Source organism: Passer domesticus, unplaced genomic scaffold, assembly GCF_036417665.1.
Source record: "Passer domesticus isolate bPasDom1 unplaced genomic scaffold, bPasDom1.hap1 HAP1_SCAFFOLD_37, whole genome shotgun sequence".
Lineage (NCBI taxonomy): Eukaryota > Metazoa > Chordata > Aves > Passeriformes > Passeridae > Passer > Passer domesticus.
Genome location: NW_026990149.1, coordinates 709481 through 727419, shown reverse-complemented (window position 1 = coordinate 727419; position 17939 = coordinate 709481). Strand labels below are relative to the sequence as shown.

The window sequence follows — 17939 nt, the reverse complement described above, 5'->3', positions numbered from 1 at the left end:
CAGGGCCTGGTATAACCAAGAGGCCACTGTGATACTGAGGGGGCCCCTTGAAACCAAGGACATCTTTGCAGATGACACCAAGCTGGGTGTGAGTGTTGATCTGTGGGAGAATAGGGCGGCTCTGCACAGGGACCTGGACAGGCTGGATCCAGAGACCAAACCCAACCCAAGGTGAGGTTTAACAAGACAAAGTGCCAGGTTCTGCACTTTGGCCACAACAACCCCTGCAGCACTACAGGCTGGGGACAGAGTGGTTGGACAGCAGCCAGGCAGGAAGGGACCTGCAGGGACTGAGGGACAGCAGGCTGGACATGAGGCAGCAGCGTGCCCAGGTGGCCAAGAAGGCCAATGGCTCCTGGCCTGGATCAGGAATGGTGTGGCCAGCAGGACCAGAGCTGCTGTGCCAGCACTGATCTGCCCCCAGCTCTGCACACAGACATTGCAGCTGCAGCTCCAGAGAAGGCAACAAAAGGGCATCTCTGCAGAAAACTTTGCTGGGAGATCCTTTAGTTCCTTTAAAGCCACCAAGAGCACAGTCCCTCATTGACACAGTCTGTTGCCAGAGGGAAGGTGGAGAGAAACAAAATGAGAAATTATACAAACAATGACTCTGTTTTGTGGACAATATGAAAAAAAATAAAACAAAGGAAACAAATCTCCAAAATTAAACTAACAAGAAGCATCAAAGACAACTTTTATTACAAGTGATTTTCAGAAATTGCCCAGCAGTTTAATGTTTCTGAAAGCATCCAGTCATCAGTGTCCACACTGCAGCCTTGAGCTCCTGGTTCCTCAGGCTGTAGATGAGGGGGTTCAGGGCTGGAGGCACCACCGAGTACAGAACTGACAGAGCCATATCCAGGGACGGGGAGGACATGGAGGGGGGCTTCAGGTGGGCAAATATCCCAGTGCTGAGGAACAGGGAGACCACAGCCAGGTGAGGGAGGCAGGTGGAAAAGGCTTTGTGCCGTCCCTGCTCAGAGGGGATCCTCAGCACAGCCCTGAAGATCTGCACATAGGAGAAAACCATGAACACAAAACAGACAAAACCTAAACAAACACTAACTGCAATGAGCCCAAATTCCCTGAGGTAGGAATTGGAGCAGGAGAGCTTGAGGATCTGGGGGATTTCACAGAAGAACTGGCCCAGAGCATTGCCATGGCACAGGGGCAGGGAAAATGTATTGGCTGTTTGCAGCAGAGCATTGAGAAAGGCACTGGCCCAGGCAGCTGCTGCCATGTGGGCACAAGCTCTGCTGCTCAGGAGTGTCCTGTAGTGCAGGGGTTTGCAGATGGACACGTAGCGGTCATAGCACATGATGGTCAGGAGATAAAATTCTGTTGCAAGAAAGAAGAAAATCAGAAATACTTGGGCAGCACATCCTGTGTAGGAGATGGTGGTGGTGTCCCAGAGGGAATTGTGCATGGCTTTGGGGACAGTGGTGCAGATGGAGCCCAGGTCGCTGAGGGCCAGGTTGAGCAGGAAGAAGAACATGGGTGTGTGCAGGTGGTGGCCGCAGGCTACGGCACTGATGATGAGGCCGTTGCCCAGGAGGGCAGCCAGGGAGATGCCCAGCAGGAGGCAGAAGTGCAGGAGCTGCAGCTGCCGCGTGTCTGCCAATGCCAGCAGGAGGAAGTGGCTGATGGAGCTGCTGTTGGACATTTGCTGTGTCTTGGCATGGGGACCTGTTCATGGAGATAGGACAGTGCCAAGTCAGGAGAGGCTGCTTTGAGCCAGACCTGGGCCATTCCCTGCAGACTGTCCCACTGAGACTCACCAACCCTTGTTCCTGCCCTGGGAAAACCTTTCCCCATGTCCCTGCCTGAGCTCCAGCTGTGCTGGCTGAGTGTGCCAGGAGCAGCCAGGGCTGTGCATGGGGGCTCTCAAGGAGCCATCCCTGCCATCCTGCCCTGGGTTTGCAGCCATGTGGCAGAGGGACAAGGCTGGATATTCAGGATTTGGCAATGGAATCACTCCTAATGCAGAAAGGCTTGGTTGCATCTGCATTCCCAGGTCTAAAGGATGGTAGGAGCTGGTTTTAGGAATTGTTTTCCTACCCACACATCATTATACCTGACTCTCTGAGGTCAGAAATCCCCAGCATTCCTGCTGCACTCCAAGTTTGCCACTGAGAGATGTGAGAGACAAAAGATTCCCTGTGGCTCAGGGAAGGTGAGGGGCTGGATGGGCTTGTTCCCAACTGCCCTGGCTTTGCACCTTTGGCTGCAATCAGAGCACAGTCACACTCCTGGGTCACTCTGGATAAACCAGACCAGAGGCATCCCTGAATATCTCACCCTCACTCAAGGTCACCGGGCAAGGTCTCAGCACTCCCTTTTGCCAAGAACACTCACGGCTCCCTTGGCAAACCCAGCAGCATTTCCCCAGCTCTGCCCTTCCCCATGGGACATTCAGGGAACGGCCAGAGGCTCTGGCACAGATTTGCACCCAGGAGGGCAGCTCAGAGCTTGGAAGGGCACAGCAAGGAGATCCCTGGCTGTGCCCATGATGGGATCTCAGGGAGGGGGCTCAGCTCATTCCCCTTTCCCATGGACTGCTTTGCCCACAGCCCCACAGGTCCCAGGGAAGCTTGGACACCCCATTCCCATGGACACCCCTGCCTGGCAGGAATGCCAAGGGCAGTGCCGGACTCAGCTGCTGCAAATGCCAGAGCTTCCCTGAGAGCAGCAGATAACAGTGACAATATCAGGGCAGTGCAGAAACAAGAGAAGATGCTGTGGTGCTGTGCCTGAGAGGGCAGGGCAGAGACAGCCGGGCACTCAGGACAGTGTTCCTGTGCCCAGCTGTGCCCGGCACCTCCCACACACCAACAGTGCCCTCCTGCCCCAGCACTGCTCTGTTCAGCCCCTCTCCTTGCCTGAACATCTCCCTGGGCCTGGACATTCCCTCCTGAGAGGAGCCTTGTCCCTGCCAGCGCTCACAGAGCCCATCCCACCCTGTGTGCCCTGGCCCCGGCCCTACAGAAAGCTGCCTGTGTGCAGGGCCCTGGCTGGGGCAGGCTCTGTGTGCAGGTGGGCAAGGGCAGCTCAGGAGAGCCCTGCTGGGCCCTGCAGAGGTGATGCTGCTGCTGTCCAGGGCTGAGGAGTGGCTGAGGGCCCTTTGGGAGGCTCCCAGCAGAGACTGACCACCCAAAGTTACAGTTCTGGTGTCCCTGTAAATGTTCCAACATTCCTTTGGTGATCCTGTGTGTCCCTTTCAACTCAGAATGTTCTGTGATTCTGAGATTACAATTCCTGTTCTGCCTCTCTCATCCCCCTGTTGCATATAACCAAAAGAGAAAAAAACCCCTTGCAACTGTGTTAGAACAGTAAAGTAAAAACCAGACATTTATTGGAAGCTTCCAGGTGTCTTAGTGGGAGTGGGGCACACCCAGCCCCTGATTTCAACAATTATTAAGGTTGATTAATTAGGGTATTTAACAGGAACATCCAATAGGACATTCAGTTAGCCCAGTTACACACCCCTGGCTCATCCCATTGGAGTAGGTCCAAGGGTTTCTTCACTTTTTGCTATGACTGCTCACATTCTGGTCAAAATCCAAAACATTTGTCTTGTAGATCCTCTTCCTTATAATAAGACTATAGAGTATTTCAGGAATGTATTTAGAAAGTCAGGTTATTGTTCTAAAATCTGAGAAAAAATTTAGGAAACCTACCAGAGTTAATTAAGGATTATGGTTATATAAGCATATAATAGTAGTTTAATTGAGTTAATTAAGTGTTTAATAGAGTTAAGTAAGGATTATAGTTTTATAACTTTATAATAGTAGTTTACAAGGCTACAAATATATGAAAAATGTATAAAAAGCAAAAATCTTTTTCACATCACCCCAGTTTTCCCATCCTTCTTCAAGCAGGAAATTGAAAACACTCTCAGGAAAGCTCCTGATCTTTCCAGCAATGCCAGGCTTACCTTCATTGGGAAGTGTCCTTCGGAGCTGTGCCCAGGCTGCTCTGGAGCTGGGAGCAGCCCTGCCCCACCCAGCCCCTCTCAGCAGCAGCACCTGCCCTGCTCAGGGTGGCTCCTTCCCCCCACAGCTTCTCCCCAGCGCTGGGAACAGCTCCTGGGCCAGCTGAGAGCTGTCCCTGGCAGGCAGCAGAGTCCCTGCCCCAGCACAGCGCCCTGGGCTGCAGGAGCCTGCTCTGCAGGACAGCCCTGGGCACCCCTGGCTGCACCCGCGGCTGCTCAGCCCTGCAGCAGAGCCTGCCAACAGGAGCTGCCCTGGGCTGTGCCTGGGCTGGGGCAGAAGGGAAAGCCAGCCCTGCCCTGGGGCCACATCCCTGCCCTGGAACAGCTCCGAGAGTGCTCCTGAAAGCTCCTAAAACCTGTGAGATGTGCCAGCTCCAGGAGATCCCTGCAGGAGCTGCCGCTTCTCTTCCACAGCCAGAGAATGACTGTTTCAAACCTGGGATGATTTCTGCTCTAGTGAGCCCTGAGTGAGCTCTGCTCTGTGCTCCCAGCCCAGGCTGAGTTTAACCCCTCTGTGCCTCTGGGCTGTGTCCAGGTGGCTGCAGGCAGTGCCCCAGCCCTGCTGGGCTGGCAGAAGAGCTGCTCATCGACAGAAATGTGCTTTTGAAGCTCTTCTTGCTTACCAGGAGCTGCCTCTGTGCCAGGAGCCCAGCCCAGCTCAGCAGCACAGACACAGCACAAGGACTTGAATGACCCTCTGGGGCTTTGTGCTCAGGCCCTGAACATCAGTCCCTCAGAGGCAGCTGAAGAATCCTCTCCAGGACTGCAAGTCAGAATCCAAATCCAAAGTTTCTTGGACTTTTAATGGGTCCCACTGAGGGACACAACTGAGAAAGTGTTCCCAGGCCCCAGGCAGAGCAGAGAACTGGAGGCAGGGATGACAGGTGGGGACAAAGAGAAGCCAAGTCTTGGTGGCCTGGGGCACAGCAGCAGGGTCTGTGCCACCAAGGGCTGGGAGGAGACACCTTGTCCTGAGGCCCTGGGGCCTCCTGGCACAGCCCCAGCCAGGCTGGGCACTGTCAGCCCCTTGTCCTGCCCTCAGCATCCCCCCCTAGCCCACATCCCAGTGGCCTCAAGGATCTGCTGGAAGGAGTCCCTGGGGAGCCGTGATCAGGAATGGCCCTGGGGGCTCCTGAATGCTCCCAGGGACTGCAGGATTTTCAAAGGACTTTGGGTTTGGCTTTTGCCTTGGAGTCTCTGAGAGCTTTGTGCAATCATGGCCTCCAATTATCTGCTGTAATTAGTCCCTGGAGAGGCTTTGTCAGTAACAATACTCAGTGGGGCTCATTAATGCTTCAGGGTACTTCAGTTATTTTAAGGTACTTGGTGTTTCCCTTTTGAACAAACTCTGTGAGAGGTTTGTGCAATCATGGCCCCAATTATCTGCTTTAATGAGTCCCCTGAGAGCTTTGTACTGACACTCGGTGGGGCTCATTAATACTTTGAGATACTCAAGGTTTGTTAAGGTACTTTGGATTTTCCTTTCCACACTGAGTCTCTGAGAGGTTTTTGTACCATCCTGGCCTCCAGTTCTGTGCTCCATGAGGAGCCTGTGTTGGGGATGGACCTCAGTGGGACGCTTTCATGCTTTGAGACACTTTGGGATTTTCTTCTGACTTTGACTCCTGGAAAGGTTTGTGCAATCTCCTCTCAGACCCTGAGGTACCAGGGCTCAGCTCCAAATGCACCACAGGGCTCATTAGGATCAAGCAAGCCCTGACAAACCATGGCTCTGTCTTGATTTCCCTCTGCTCTCATGGAGTTCATTAGGAATATTTCTGTAGTGGCTTTGCTTTGCTATGTTGAGATTACTTGGTGAATGCTTTAATTATTGTGGTAGGTTCAGTGTTGGCTAATTACCATTGCACTCACTAGAATATACTTAATAATTTCCTGCTGTGAGATAGGATTAGAGAAGGGCAAAGTAGGCTCAAAAACTTAAGAAATTATAAAGAAAGGTTTATCAATATTAACTAAAAGAAAGAGTAATAAGAATTCAGAACAGTTCTCTGCCTACAACATTTTCTTTCTTACTGACAATGTAAGGAGACAAAACCTAAAATTTTCATCATTTTACCACCTCTAGAATAATCTTTCTTGCTTCTACTTAGGGAGAGGAGTCTCTCTTTAATTATATGGAGACTTCTCCGTAAGAAAACAGTTCTCTCATGGCTCTCACTTTCCATGAATAGTAACTGCCCAGAAAATCTGCAGTGGTGAAGTCCCTCCCATTTGTTCCTCCACAGGGTTTCCCACAGCTGTGTTTATGGGCCATGTCAGCTTATGTGGTATTAGTTTCAAGATGAGTTGTTAAAGAGCAAAGGTTCTCTTAATCTATTTCTAAAATCATCTTTGTCTCTGAGAACAGAGATCTTCTTCTCTTCATGAGGACCCAGGGTCTCATCACTCTGCTCTCTTTCTCTTTTCAAACTTCTCAGCTACTTCAATATTTGCTTACTTTAGCATGGTGGCCTTTGCTGAACAAGTCGTCTCCCCATAGTTTTCAATGGATTATAGGGAAAAAGAGAGTCTGATGGATCAATTACATCCTTCTCCATAGCTTTACAAGAGGATTTCATCCCCAAGATCAAGGCATCTCCTCATCCCTCTCATATGGGACGCAACTTCTCCTCACTGACCTCGGTGTCTTCATGTTGCTCCTCTGTGTGCCTGCACTTTGTCCATTTCTCTCACTCCAGGGAGGATGGAAGCACTGAAAGAGTTAATATCTCTCCCGGGGCCTGCAGATGGTTCCGTGACCCCGGCCGGGCTGGGTCCTTGCGGCCAGAGCTGTTTTACGATGGAGGTTTCTGCAGAGGCTGCGCTGGGGCTGTGTCAGGATGGGCCGCGCTGGGGCAGGGCCAGGATCTCAGCAGCCAGGCCAGAACACAGCAGCAGCACGGCCGGGGCCCATGGCTTCTCCTCCCCGTGCCCGGGACTTGCGGGTGAACCCCAAGGGTGGCAGAATCTTGGCCGAGCCGGCCCAGCCCGGGGCTGCTCCTGGGGCCCGGCGGATCCTGGCTGGGCCCGGGCTGGCGGCGGGGCAGGGCTCAGCAGCGCCCAGGTGTTGGCAACCGCAGCCATGGCCCGGCCCGGCCTCGGCCCCGTGGCCTCCCCTGCCCTGCCCGGCAGCCGATGGGGCCTGGGGGGCTCCCTGGGAAGGGGCCCGGCCCCACGGCAGGAGCCGCCTGGCCCGGCCCAGCTGAGACGGGGGCTGGGCCAGCCTTGTTACCTCTTTGCTGGCCAGAAAGGAAAGAGACCCTCACAGGCTTTCTCGTCTTTAACATGTGTCTTCACAGAGGTGTGTACAGTTTCCTTAGTGGTTTAACAGATTGTCAATTCTCAAAGCTAATTACTGATTGGTTTTTTTGTCAGACATGGAGGAAACTGCTAGCACCTTCTCTTAGGACATGACTTCCGTGATGCAAAACCACCACAACAGCACAGAGCACAGAACTCCTTTGTCCATATGCAGTAGTCATGTGCCAAAGGCCTCAAAACCCCACCTTTGGAGATGTCAGCGCCCTCTCCAAGGTGTTTTGAAATGAAAACATGCAGCTCTTCGTCTAAGAAAATCACCAGAGGACAGGGCCAGCTTGACCTGTCTGTCCTGGCTACTTTTGTCTGGGAGCAATTCTTGGATACACGGAATTTGGGAGGCCAAATTCTAATTTTGGCCATGGCCTTTGGACACGAAAGCCAGTTTTTTTCCATAAGAAGGAAGCAACAGAGCCCCAGTGTTTCCCAGGCGGATGAGAGGTGACCACCAGAGGTCAAGGCCAGCCAGAGCTGGCAGGTTTTGTTCTGAGAGATGCCCTTGCATAGAGGAAATTTTTTAGGGAGAGTACCTATTTTGACAATGGGCACCTGAAAAGAGGGATGGTTCTTTTCCATAGCAAGGAAAGCATGGAGCTCCAGCACTCCAGGAGCTGATGAGAGGCAGCCCTTGACATCCCAAGTCAGCCAGACCTGTCAGGTGGCACCTGGGAGGCCAAGCCAGCCAGACCTGCTCCATGTTCCCTCGGTTCCATGGGGCCCTACTGTGTCCCAATGGTCCCTTGCTTCCATAAGGCCCTGAAGTGTCCCAATGCCCCCTTGGTGACACAAGGCCTTGAAGGGTCAGAATGGTCTCCATGGTTCCATCAGGCCCCATAGAGTCATAATGGTCTCTGGGTTCCATGAAGCCCTGCTGTGTCACCATGGCCCCTTGGTTCCATGGGCTCCAGTGGTGCCACAATGATCCCCTTGGTTCCACGAGGTCCCCACAGTGTCCCAGGGATCTCCATGGCAAGGAAAGAACCCAGTCCCAGCGTTGCAGGGGCAGTCACCAGAGGCAAGGCCAGCCAGACTTGACAGTACTGGCAGATTTTGCCTGGGAGCAACCCTTGGATGTATGGAATTTTTGAGGTGGAATTCCAGTTTCAGACATGGACACCCAGAGAAGGATGGTTCTGTTCCATAGGAAGGAAAGCATGGAACTCCAGTGTTTCGGGGCAGATGAAAAGCAGCCATCAGAGGCCTATCCAGCTACACCTCTCTGTCCTGGTAGCTTTTGTCTGAAAGCAACCCTTGGATATAGGGAATTTGGGAGATGGAAGCCCAATTTTGGCCACTTCTGTGTAGGTAAGATAGATCATTCTTTTCCAAGGAAAGTACAGAGCCCATATGTTTCAAAGGCAGATGAGGAGAGAGGTGGCTCCTGGAATGATAGTAATGATATCCTCAGGCCAGGTCTTATGAGCTCTTGGGGACCTATATTACACCAAAGATAGTTCAGCCACCTCAGATGGCATAAAATCAGCATGTCTTCAGTGGTAGTGTTGGAAACAGAAAAGTTTAAAAAAAAGATAAAATAGCAAAGGTCTTTACAGAGAAAACCTACACCAGTGGCAAGAGGCTCTTGCTTCCGGTAAAAACCCCACAAAAGTGTTTAGTTCCTTTGTTCCACTTTTTCTAGTAAATTGTTTAGGAAGGACCTTTTTGCTTCTGTCGAGTTATCTATCCTTAAGTTTGAAGTAAGGTCCCCAAAGTCCTATGAGGTGTCTTTTTACCAAAGTGAGGAGAGAAACTTCTGGGCTTTTTCCCTTTTTAAGGAGACAAGGATAATTTGGTTACTCCGTCAACAGGGGGCACATTCCTACACTGGGAGGCCAAGCCCGCCAGACCTGTTTGTCCTGGCAGCTTTTATCATGGAGGAATCCTTGGTTATATTGAATTTGGGAGGAGGAATCTCGATTTTGACCATGGACAGCTTGAGCAGAAGGATGGTTCTTTTCCATTGGAACAAAAGCACCAGTGTTTCAAAAGCAGGTGAGAGGCAGCCCCCAAGAGGCCAAGGGCAGCCAGACCTGTCTGTCCTGGCAGCTTTCATGGGGAGAAATCCTTGTATGTATGGAATTTTGGAGGTGGAATCCCAGTTTTGGCCATGGGCACCTGGTCAAGATGGATAGTTTTTTTCCTACAGGAAAGAGAAGTGCGAAGTCCAAGTGTTCTGGAAGAAGATGAGAGGTGGCCACCTTCAGGCCAAGCCAGCGAGACCTGTCTCTCCTGGCACCTTTTGTCTAGGGGCTATCCTTGGCCATAGGGCGTTTTGGAGGTGGAATCTCAGTTTTGGCCATGGCTGCCTGGACAGGAAGAAGAGTTCTTTTCATTAGGAAGGAAAGTGCAGAGCCCCAGTGTTTCAGAGGCAGATGAGTGCCAGCCCTCAGGAAGCCAGACTAGTCATCCCTGGCAGTTTTTGTCTGGGAGTTATCCTTGGATATAGGAAATTCTGGAGGCAGATGCCCAATTTTGGCCATGTGTGCCTGGTTGAGATGGATGGTTTTATCCCATAAGAAAGAAAAGCACATGGTCCCAGTGTTTCAAAGGCTGATGAGAGGTGGCCCCCAGGTGGCCAAGGCAGCCAGAGCTGTCTCTCCTGGTGGATTTCATCTGGGAACAATTTTTGCATATAAGGAGATTTGGAGGAGGAATCTCAGCTTTAACAATGGGCCCCTGGAGGAGAAGGACATTTCTCTCCCATAGGAAGGAAAGCCCAGAGCCCCAGTGCTTCAGGGGCAGATGAGAAGCAGCCCTCAACATGCCAAGGTCAGCTGGACCTGTCAGGTGGTCCCCAGGAGGCCCAGCCAGCCAGACCTGTTCCCTGTTCCCTTGGTTTTGTGGGACCCCACAGTGTCACAATGGTTTCCTTGGTTCCACGAGGCCCCAGAGTGTCACAATGTTCCCCCTGCTTCTGCAGTGTCACAATGGCCCCGTGCTTCCATGAGACCTTGCAATGTCGCAATGGCTCTGTGGTTCCACAAAGCCCTGATGTGTCACCAGGGCCCCTCGGCTCCATGCACCCTCGCTGTGTCACAATGGCTCCTCTGTGACACTACAGGCTCCACAAGGTCACCATGGACCCTTGGTTCCTTGGGGCCCCTGAGTTTCACAAGGGAGACCTTCCTGGATTGCCAAACAGATTGCGTTCTCTTTGCAATCTGTATGGCAGTTGTCTTCTGTTAAGTGAGCAGTTTTCCTTATCTCTTCCACACCCACTCCTCCCTCCAGGCAGACATCTGCTGATAACAGGCTACTGAATGGCACTGCATGACTGGTAAGAACTACAGCATCCTATTGTGAGATGATCCGCCCAGAGGGGAGAGCCAAGCATTCCTACCAGATATAATATTAAAAATTCTGGAACACCAGCATGGCTTTCTCCACTGGATTTCCCAGAGGAACAGCAGCTGCCTCTTCCACTGGATCTTCAGAGGAAGACTACACCTTTCTAAAGGACCCCTTCTCCAGCAGAACCACACCTGACAATCCAGAAGGACTGCAGCCACCATTCCATTTGGACTGCTACCAACACCCTGACCAAGAGGGTGTCAGGTTGTGTTCTGACTCTGTCAGTGTTGTCTTGGTTTACTGCATTGTTTATTTCATCTTTTTATTTGTTTCCCTTATAAAGAACTGTGGTTCCTGCTCCCATATCTTTGCCTGAGAGCCCCTTAATTCCAAATTTATAACAATTCAGAGGAATGGGGTTTACATTTTAGATTTCAGGACAGGCTCCTACCTTCCTTGGCAGACACCCGTCTTTCCAAACCAAGACAGGGAGTGACATCAATCTTTGCTTAATAACTGGTTTTGCTTTAACACAGTTACTTTGAAATCACTTCCTAGTATATGATATATGATATATGATATATGATATATGATATATGATATATGATATATGATATATGATATATGATATATGATATATGATATATGATATATGATATATGATATATGATATGATATGATATGATATGATATGATATGATATGATATGATATGATATAATATAATATAATATAATATAATATAATATAATATAATATAATATGAGTTACAGCTGTTATACCTAGGAGCAAATTTTTCTGATTAAGATAATATTGTTTAATCATTACCATAAGAGATAGTATATATTTATAGAAATAGCTCTGGTCTGCCGTCTTTAATCCTGTGGGACAAAGTCTATAAAGGTTTCCTTCCACCTTTATAATTCTTTACATACAAAATCTTGAAAGTCTGGGACGGGGATTGGAAACAGCTACTACAAAGCTCCTCTCACAAGAAGGATTTTAGAAAGCTTGGAGGTCCTTGCAGGTGTTTGGGGAACTGTGGGGGCTATTGGGGGTCCAATTTACTTCCCGATTAACAGAAGATAACTGCCCTGCCTCTGACAGATGGCAAATAGAATACACACATTGTCTTTCAATCCAGAACAACAGGATTTCAAATTAATAGAATGTAACATAACATTGCTGAAATCTAACAATAATGAAGTTTAACTTTGCTTAATCTTGTCAACCCTGAATTTGCATTAAGTTAAACATCATAGAATTAAAAATTAATATCCTTAAATGTTATACATACAAAAAAATTTAACTTATTCTGATGCTATTAAGGGAAATAAGGCACTGAAAAAGTTGAACAATCTGAGATTGAAATAACAGCATGAAGGATTTACTGGAGGGATTAAAAGGATGTGATAAGTATGTCAGGTTTTTATGTAATTTAGTTTTGAGAGAAACCCATGGAAGCTACAAATTTTAGGCAAGCATGAATTTACAAAGACTTTTTAAAGTGCAGTTTTATTGAAAGAAACAACAATGTGGAATTCGGCAAACTGCCCAGCAAACCAGCAGCTTCTTGAAATTGTATTTAGTGTGATTCCAGATGGTAAATTTACCAGCATTTCTGTTAAAGTGCCTCTGGCCAGTGCCGTGGTGGGGGGGCCTGGCGGAGCCGCGCCGGGGGCTCGGGGGAACCGCGCCAGGAGCAGCCGAGCCACGCCCCAAACCGCCCGCGGCTCCCCCTCCTGCCCCAGAGCCTGTGAATGTGCCTCCGTGCCAGAGGGAAGGGGCAGGAGATCCCCCAGTGCATCCCCAGCAGGACAGCATCAGCAGCGGGGTTGTCCTGCAGCCAGGGCCATGCTGGGCTGGGAGATGGAGCAGGAGAGAGGGGGAAGGGGGCACTGACTTCCTCCTCACCTGCCTGAGTGTCTCGGGGCATCTTTCTCTTCCTTGCAGCCTTCTCCTCCATTGGGCCAATATTTGGGAATGGGAAATCCTGGTTTGGGGAAAAACAAGGGATGAGCACAGTGTGTCTGAAAGGCCTCTGCCCAAGTCCATCTCTAGAAGTCACCTGATATCAATAAAAACCTTCAAAAAGCAAAAGAGAATCAAAAAAAGCCACCAGGAGTGTCCCATTTCCATTCTCATCCCTCTGGGCTTCTGGTGGTCCCCTCTCTCATGGCTGCCAAGGATCCCAGAGCACCTGGGGATCCCCCCTCTCCAGGGTCCTGCTTAGGGATGCTGCGGGGTTTTGGGGTCCCAGGGTCCCTCTCTCCAGCCTCCCCCCAGTCCAGGCACTTGGGGCTCTCTCCTCTCCCCACCGCCCTGTCCTGGTTTAGGGCAAATTTGGGAGAAAACCTCCAAAAGGGGTTTTCTCTGGAAAGCAAATTCAAGCAGCCTCTTCCCCAATCAGTTTGGGAAAAGATTTCCTTGGAGAAAAGTGGAAAAACCCTGTTTATTTAACAGACAAAGCATTCACGAGCACAGCAAATGACCAATATTAAACAATAAAACCTCTTGCCGCTCCAAAAGAGATGGCAAACTCAGAAAATCCCTCTGTGGGCTGTAGCTCTGCTCACTCAGTCTCTTATCAGTCTCTTCTCAGTTTCTCCAGCACTGGAAATGCCGTGGACCAGGCTCGGACCAATGGGCCACAGGTGGAGCTGCCAGTGCTCTTCTGGATGTTCAGAGCAGGTTTAAACAGCTCTAAAGTAAAAGAAAAACCACAGTCCAGGGCACTTATCTGCCTTAGAGAACTAAAAACTAACTAAAACCAAAGGAGAGTCTGTCTGTCCAGCAGCCAGAATATGGAGGAGTGCAGTTTCTTAAAAAACTTGCTCACTTCCTCCCTCCCTTCGGTCTCAGAACCTGCCTTAAAGGTGCAGAACTCATTTCTGGGCTACACAGATGAAGAGGGTATGAGCATGATCCCAGGTTCAGCCCTTCTGGGGGTTTGGGGGTGTCTCTGTCCCTCTGACCTCAATGATGTTTGGGTGCAGTCACATCAGGGCTGAGAGGGACAGAGACCCCCCCCAGCCTCCCCAGGGATGAGAAGGTCAGAGAGACCCCCCAGCCCCAAGCACCCTCAGCGGTGAGAGGGACACAGAGCCCCTGGTCCCCAGCCCTGCACAAGCATTCCCTGACACCAGAGGGATGGAGACCCCCTGAGCATCCCCCAGGGCAAGGGGACAGAGACTGCCCTGAGCATCCCCTGGCACAGGAGTGACAGGGAGGGAAACCCCCCCAGGCATTCCCTGGAGTGAGAATGATGGAAACCCCCTGAGGAATGGCGTGGGGTGACAGGGACACCCCCTGAGGAATGGCATGGGGTGACAGGGACAGGAACAGCCCCCACAAACCCCTCCCAAGCATCCCCCAGGGCAAAAGGCACAGAGACCCCTTGAGCATCCCCTGGGCACTGGACAAAATAAACTTGGCAGAAATCAAATTCAACTCTGCATAAACCACTTTCATGAATATTTGATTTTCCCACAAGTCGCATGTCATGAAAACGCAAACCAATCCCAAGCATTAATAAACTGGCAATAGAAGCAAGTGTGTGAAAATTCCAAGTTCCATCGGTTCCTGCACAGCTCCAGCTCAGCTGCTGGCAGGTTCCCATAAAAGAAAAGTGGTAATTCAGCCCAGTACAGATTATAAAAAGCAAGAGAAAGCTTTGTGTAACTATCACAAAGGTGACAGGGATGAAGAGAACAGTGATTCTCACATTTGGCAAAGCCCCTAAGCCTGTGAATTTGGGAGTGATTCAGGAAGTTAGCGGGCTTCCTGTGGCACTTTAGCAGCCTTGTGTTCCTCACCTTGGGGTGAATGAACCTTGTCAGCTTCACTGGTAATATTTGTTTCCTTTTCTCCAGTGATTTGAACAAACTTTTCAAGGAAGAACAAGAAAATATTTTCTTTACACTGGCTACCCACAACAACCATTTTCTCCCATAACTCGCTTAGGGGAAGATGCGTCCAAGTTTCCAAGAGTTCCTCCCAAACGATCTATGACCTCCTCAGAGGAGGGAACCATGCTGTTGTCAAAGGCACTTGGGGTCAGACAACAGTGCCTAAACTCACTGTGCCAAAATAATGTCACAATCTGGTTAAGAAAATGGTTAGAGAGATGCTTCTGCCCCAATTAAGGTGCTACCAAGACCAAATCCAAAGTGGATTTTATTGAATAATAAGTGTGAGGTAGAGAGAGATGGAAAAAGAGAAAAAGAGAGAAAAGGGGTTAGGGCAAGGTAGTGACAGGAACAGAGACTTCCCCTGGGCCAGGGCAAGAGTGACATTGTCCCCTGTGTGTGTGGCCTTCCCGAGTGGGGGTTTTATACCTGAGCCAGTTTGGGTAAGCAGAGGTGGCGTTACCCCCCAAGCAGGGATTACCCCACTGTTTCAGGTTACAGTGTAAGATGTAACCAAATGCATGTTTTCCATCATCATCTTTACAAACTGTTATAAACAGGCGGGGCAGTGTTCTTTATCTCTTCCATGACTCAGCCCTGATAACGCCCTCCAGGGGCTATCTTCTGTTAATGGGCCACTGAGTTTCCCTGACAAAATTACATCATGCCATTGTGGGATGCTCCACCCAGGGGGAGGAGCCACGCATTCCTACCTGGATATAAGATGAGGCTTGCAGCCCCAGGAGCACCTTGCCTACTGGATTCCCAGAGGACAAGAGCTCCATAAGCACCACTGGACCTTCAGAGGAAGACCAGACCCTTCTACAGGATCACTGCTTCGACGGAATCACGTTCATCACTGCAACAGGACTGCAGCCACCATTTAATGGGACTGCTGCTACCACCCTGACCAACAGGGTGCCAGGTTAGATCCTGACTCTGTCAGTTTAAGGCAATGTATCATTGCCTCAATCTTAATTTTCTTAATTAATTGTAATTCTGGCCTAGAATCTCCCCCTGGTTTGCCTTTAAACCAGTACAAAACTCAATGTACTCATCTCTTGCTTTCCTCCCAGAACAGAATTTCCCATCCCAAAATCTTTCCCAGATGGAGGAGGAAGCTGTGAGGAAGATGAAGATGCCCTAGGACATGCAGGCAGGTAAGGAGGAAGTCACTGCCCTTTTCCCCCTTTCCTTTGCTCCATGTCCCAGCCCAGCATGGCCCCTGGCTGCAGGACAACACCACTGGCAATGCTTTCCTGCAAGGGATGAACTGGAGGGATCTCCTACCCCTTCCCTCTGGCACGAAGGCAAATCCCATCCTCTTCTTGTCCGTCCTCCCCCAGACAAAGACCTGAGGATGGAGACCAGGGAGGACAAAACCCCATGGCACAACTTCGTAGCAGAGGCCATTTTGAGTGGCTCCACAGCACAGGAATACAACAGGGAAGAAAAGCCCCAGAGATCCCACAGGAGGAGGGGCTGCAAACCCAGCCCAGGGTGCTCTGAGGAGGAAAGACCCACCCTGAGCCAGGTAGGTGGACAGAGCTTCAGCCAGAGCTTGGAGCTGGTGGTCCATGAGCAGCTTCATGATGGGGACAAGCCCCACAAGTGCTTGGAGTGTGGGAAGAGCTTCAGGCAGAGCAGCACCCTGATCTGCCACCAGATGATCCACACGGGGGAATGACCGTACAAATGTGGGGAGTGTGGGAAGGGGTTCAGCTACAGATCCACCCTTGTGACTCACCAACGCATCCACTCCGGGGAGAGGCCCTACGAGTGCCCCACGTGTGGGAAGAGGTTTCAGGCCCGCTCCAATCTCCTCAGGCACCAAAGGATTCACACAGATGAGAGACCCTTCTGCTGCCCTGACTGCGGGAAGGGCTTCAAGCGCAACTCCCACCTCATCAGGCACCGACGCATCCATACTGGGGAGAGGCCCTATGGGTACCCCACATGTGGGAAGAGCTTCACCCAGAGCTCTGACTTGACCAGCCAGGAGTCACTGGTAAGGGATGTCCTGCCAGTGCCCCAACTGCAGGGAGAGCTTTGTGCCCTGCTCCAGCTTCTTCCCCCATTGGAGGACCCATATTGGAAAGAGCCCTGGAGATCTGTGTTCCCTGTGATCCATGCTGGGAAGACACCTGTCCCTCCTCCTGCCCCTGCCAATGACATGATGTGGGATCAAAGACCATGAGGGTCTGGCCAGGGCCATGTCATTACCTTCACTCTCACCTCTAGTCATTGCCAGGGGCAGGAAAAGGACTCTTTCCCTGAGGAGAAGGGTGTCCTTTCCAGGCAGGAGGAAATTGTGGCCGGGAAGAGACAGTTGCATTGTAGTTTTCCCTTTTGCATATCCCTTCTGTGATCAATATTGTTTTTGTTTCTGTTTGTTTCTTATCTCGTTGCTGTTCCAAATAAATTGTTCTTATCCCAGCCTGGGATGTTTGCCTTTTGTTCTTTCCATGGGATTCGGGAGGGCAGCGAGTGGCAGTGTGGTTTTAGCGGGAGCAGGAAATTGGAGAATCCCATTCCTAAACCTCAGGCTGTGGAGACCGAGCATCCCAGCTGGTCCCAGCCCCGGTGGACCTGGCAACATCCTTGGGAGTGGGGGAGAATCCCATTCCTAAACCCCGGTCCATGGAAACCGAGCATCCCAGCAGGTCCCAGCCTGGTGGCCATGGCAACAGCCTTGGGAGCGGGTCCCTGGCTGGGGCTGTGGGAACCTCTTCCCTCTGGTGCCCAGGGACAGGACTGGAGGGAACGGCTGCAGCTGAGTCGGGGCAGGCTCAGGCTGGATCTCAGGAAAAGGTTTTTCCCCAGAGGCTGCTGGGGCAGTGCCCAGGCTCCCCAGGGAAGGCTCCCAGCTCCAGGGCTCTCTGAGCTCCAGCAGCGTTTGCACAGCGCTGCCAGGCCCAGGCTGGCATTGTTGGGGTGTCCTGTGCAGGGCCAGCAGTTGGACTCCAGGATCCTGATGGGTCCCTGCCAGCTCAGCCAATTCTGTGGATCTGGGATCCCATGACCCTGGGGATGGGGCTGCTGTATCGTGCTTTTTGGTTTATTTGTAGGTGTGAGAGTCTGTCTGAAACTTCCCTCATTTTTTGCCTCTCGATCGTCATGAAAGCCAAGACCACCGGGGAAAGGAAAAGATCCCGTTCTGAAAATCCAGGTCTGTCTGGTCCACCAAGCCAGATTATTGCCTACGGGTGTGTTTGCTCAACTCATGGAACACTGCACCCAAGAAGGGGCAGTGTGCTCTCCTTCGCCTGCATCACCTAGCAACGCTAGTGCTGGAATTTCTCCACCCTTCTGACTTGGCTGGACTTTCTCTCTGGAAGGACCTTCCCGGAGGTCACCACAAAAGGACCCTCCATTCACCGTACATCAACCACTGTGACAGATGGACTGAGATGGGAGAAGGTTCTCCCCTCA

General features: G+C 50.9%; 1 protein-coding gene and 1 pseudogene across 1 annotated transcript; one reads left to right on the top strand and one right to left on the bottom strand.

The window, feature by feature from the left end:
• Window positions 1-664: 664 nt before the first annotated feature.
• LOC135292546 (olfactory receptor 14A16-like) lies at window positions 665-1663 on the bottom strand. The gene has a single exon (XM_064406734.1). The coding sequence runs from the start codon at window positions 1661-1663 to the stop codon at window positions 731-733; it is 933 nt and encodes a 310-aa protein (XP_064262804.1). The 3' UTR covers window positions 665-730.
• A 13994-nt stretch (window positions 1664-15657) lies between these two features.
• The window catches only part of LOC135292506 (zinc finger protein 850-like), a 113480-nt pseudogene continuing 111198 nt past the window's right edge, over window positions 15658-17939 (top strand).

Excerpts from the sequence above, each read along its gene's own strand:
- LOC135292546 (XM_064406734.1), bottom strand. The coding sequence starts at position 1,663 with ATGTCCAACAGCAGCTCCATCAGCCACTTCCTCCTGCTGGCATTGGCA.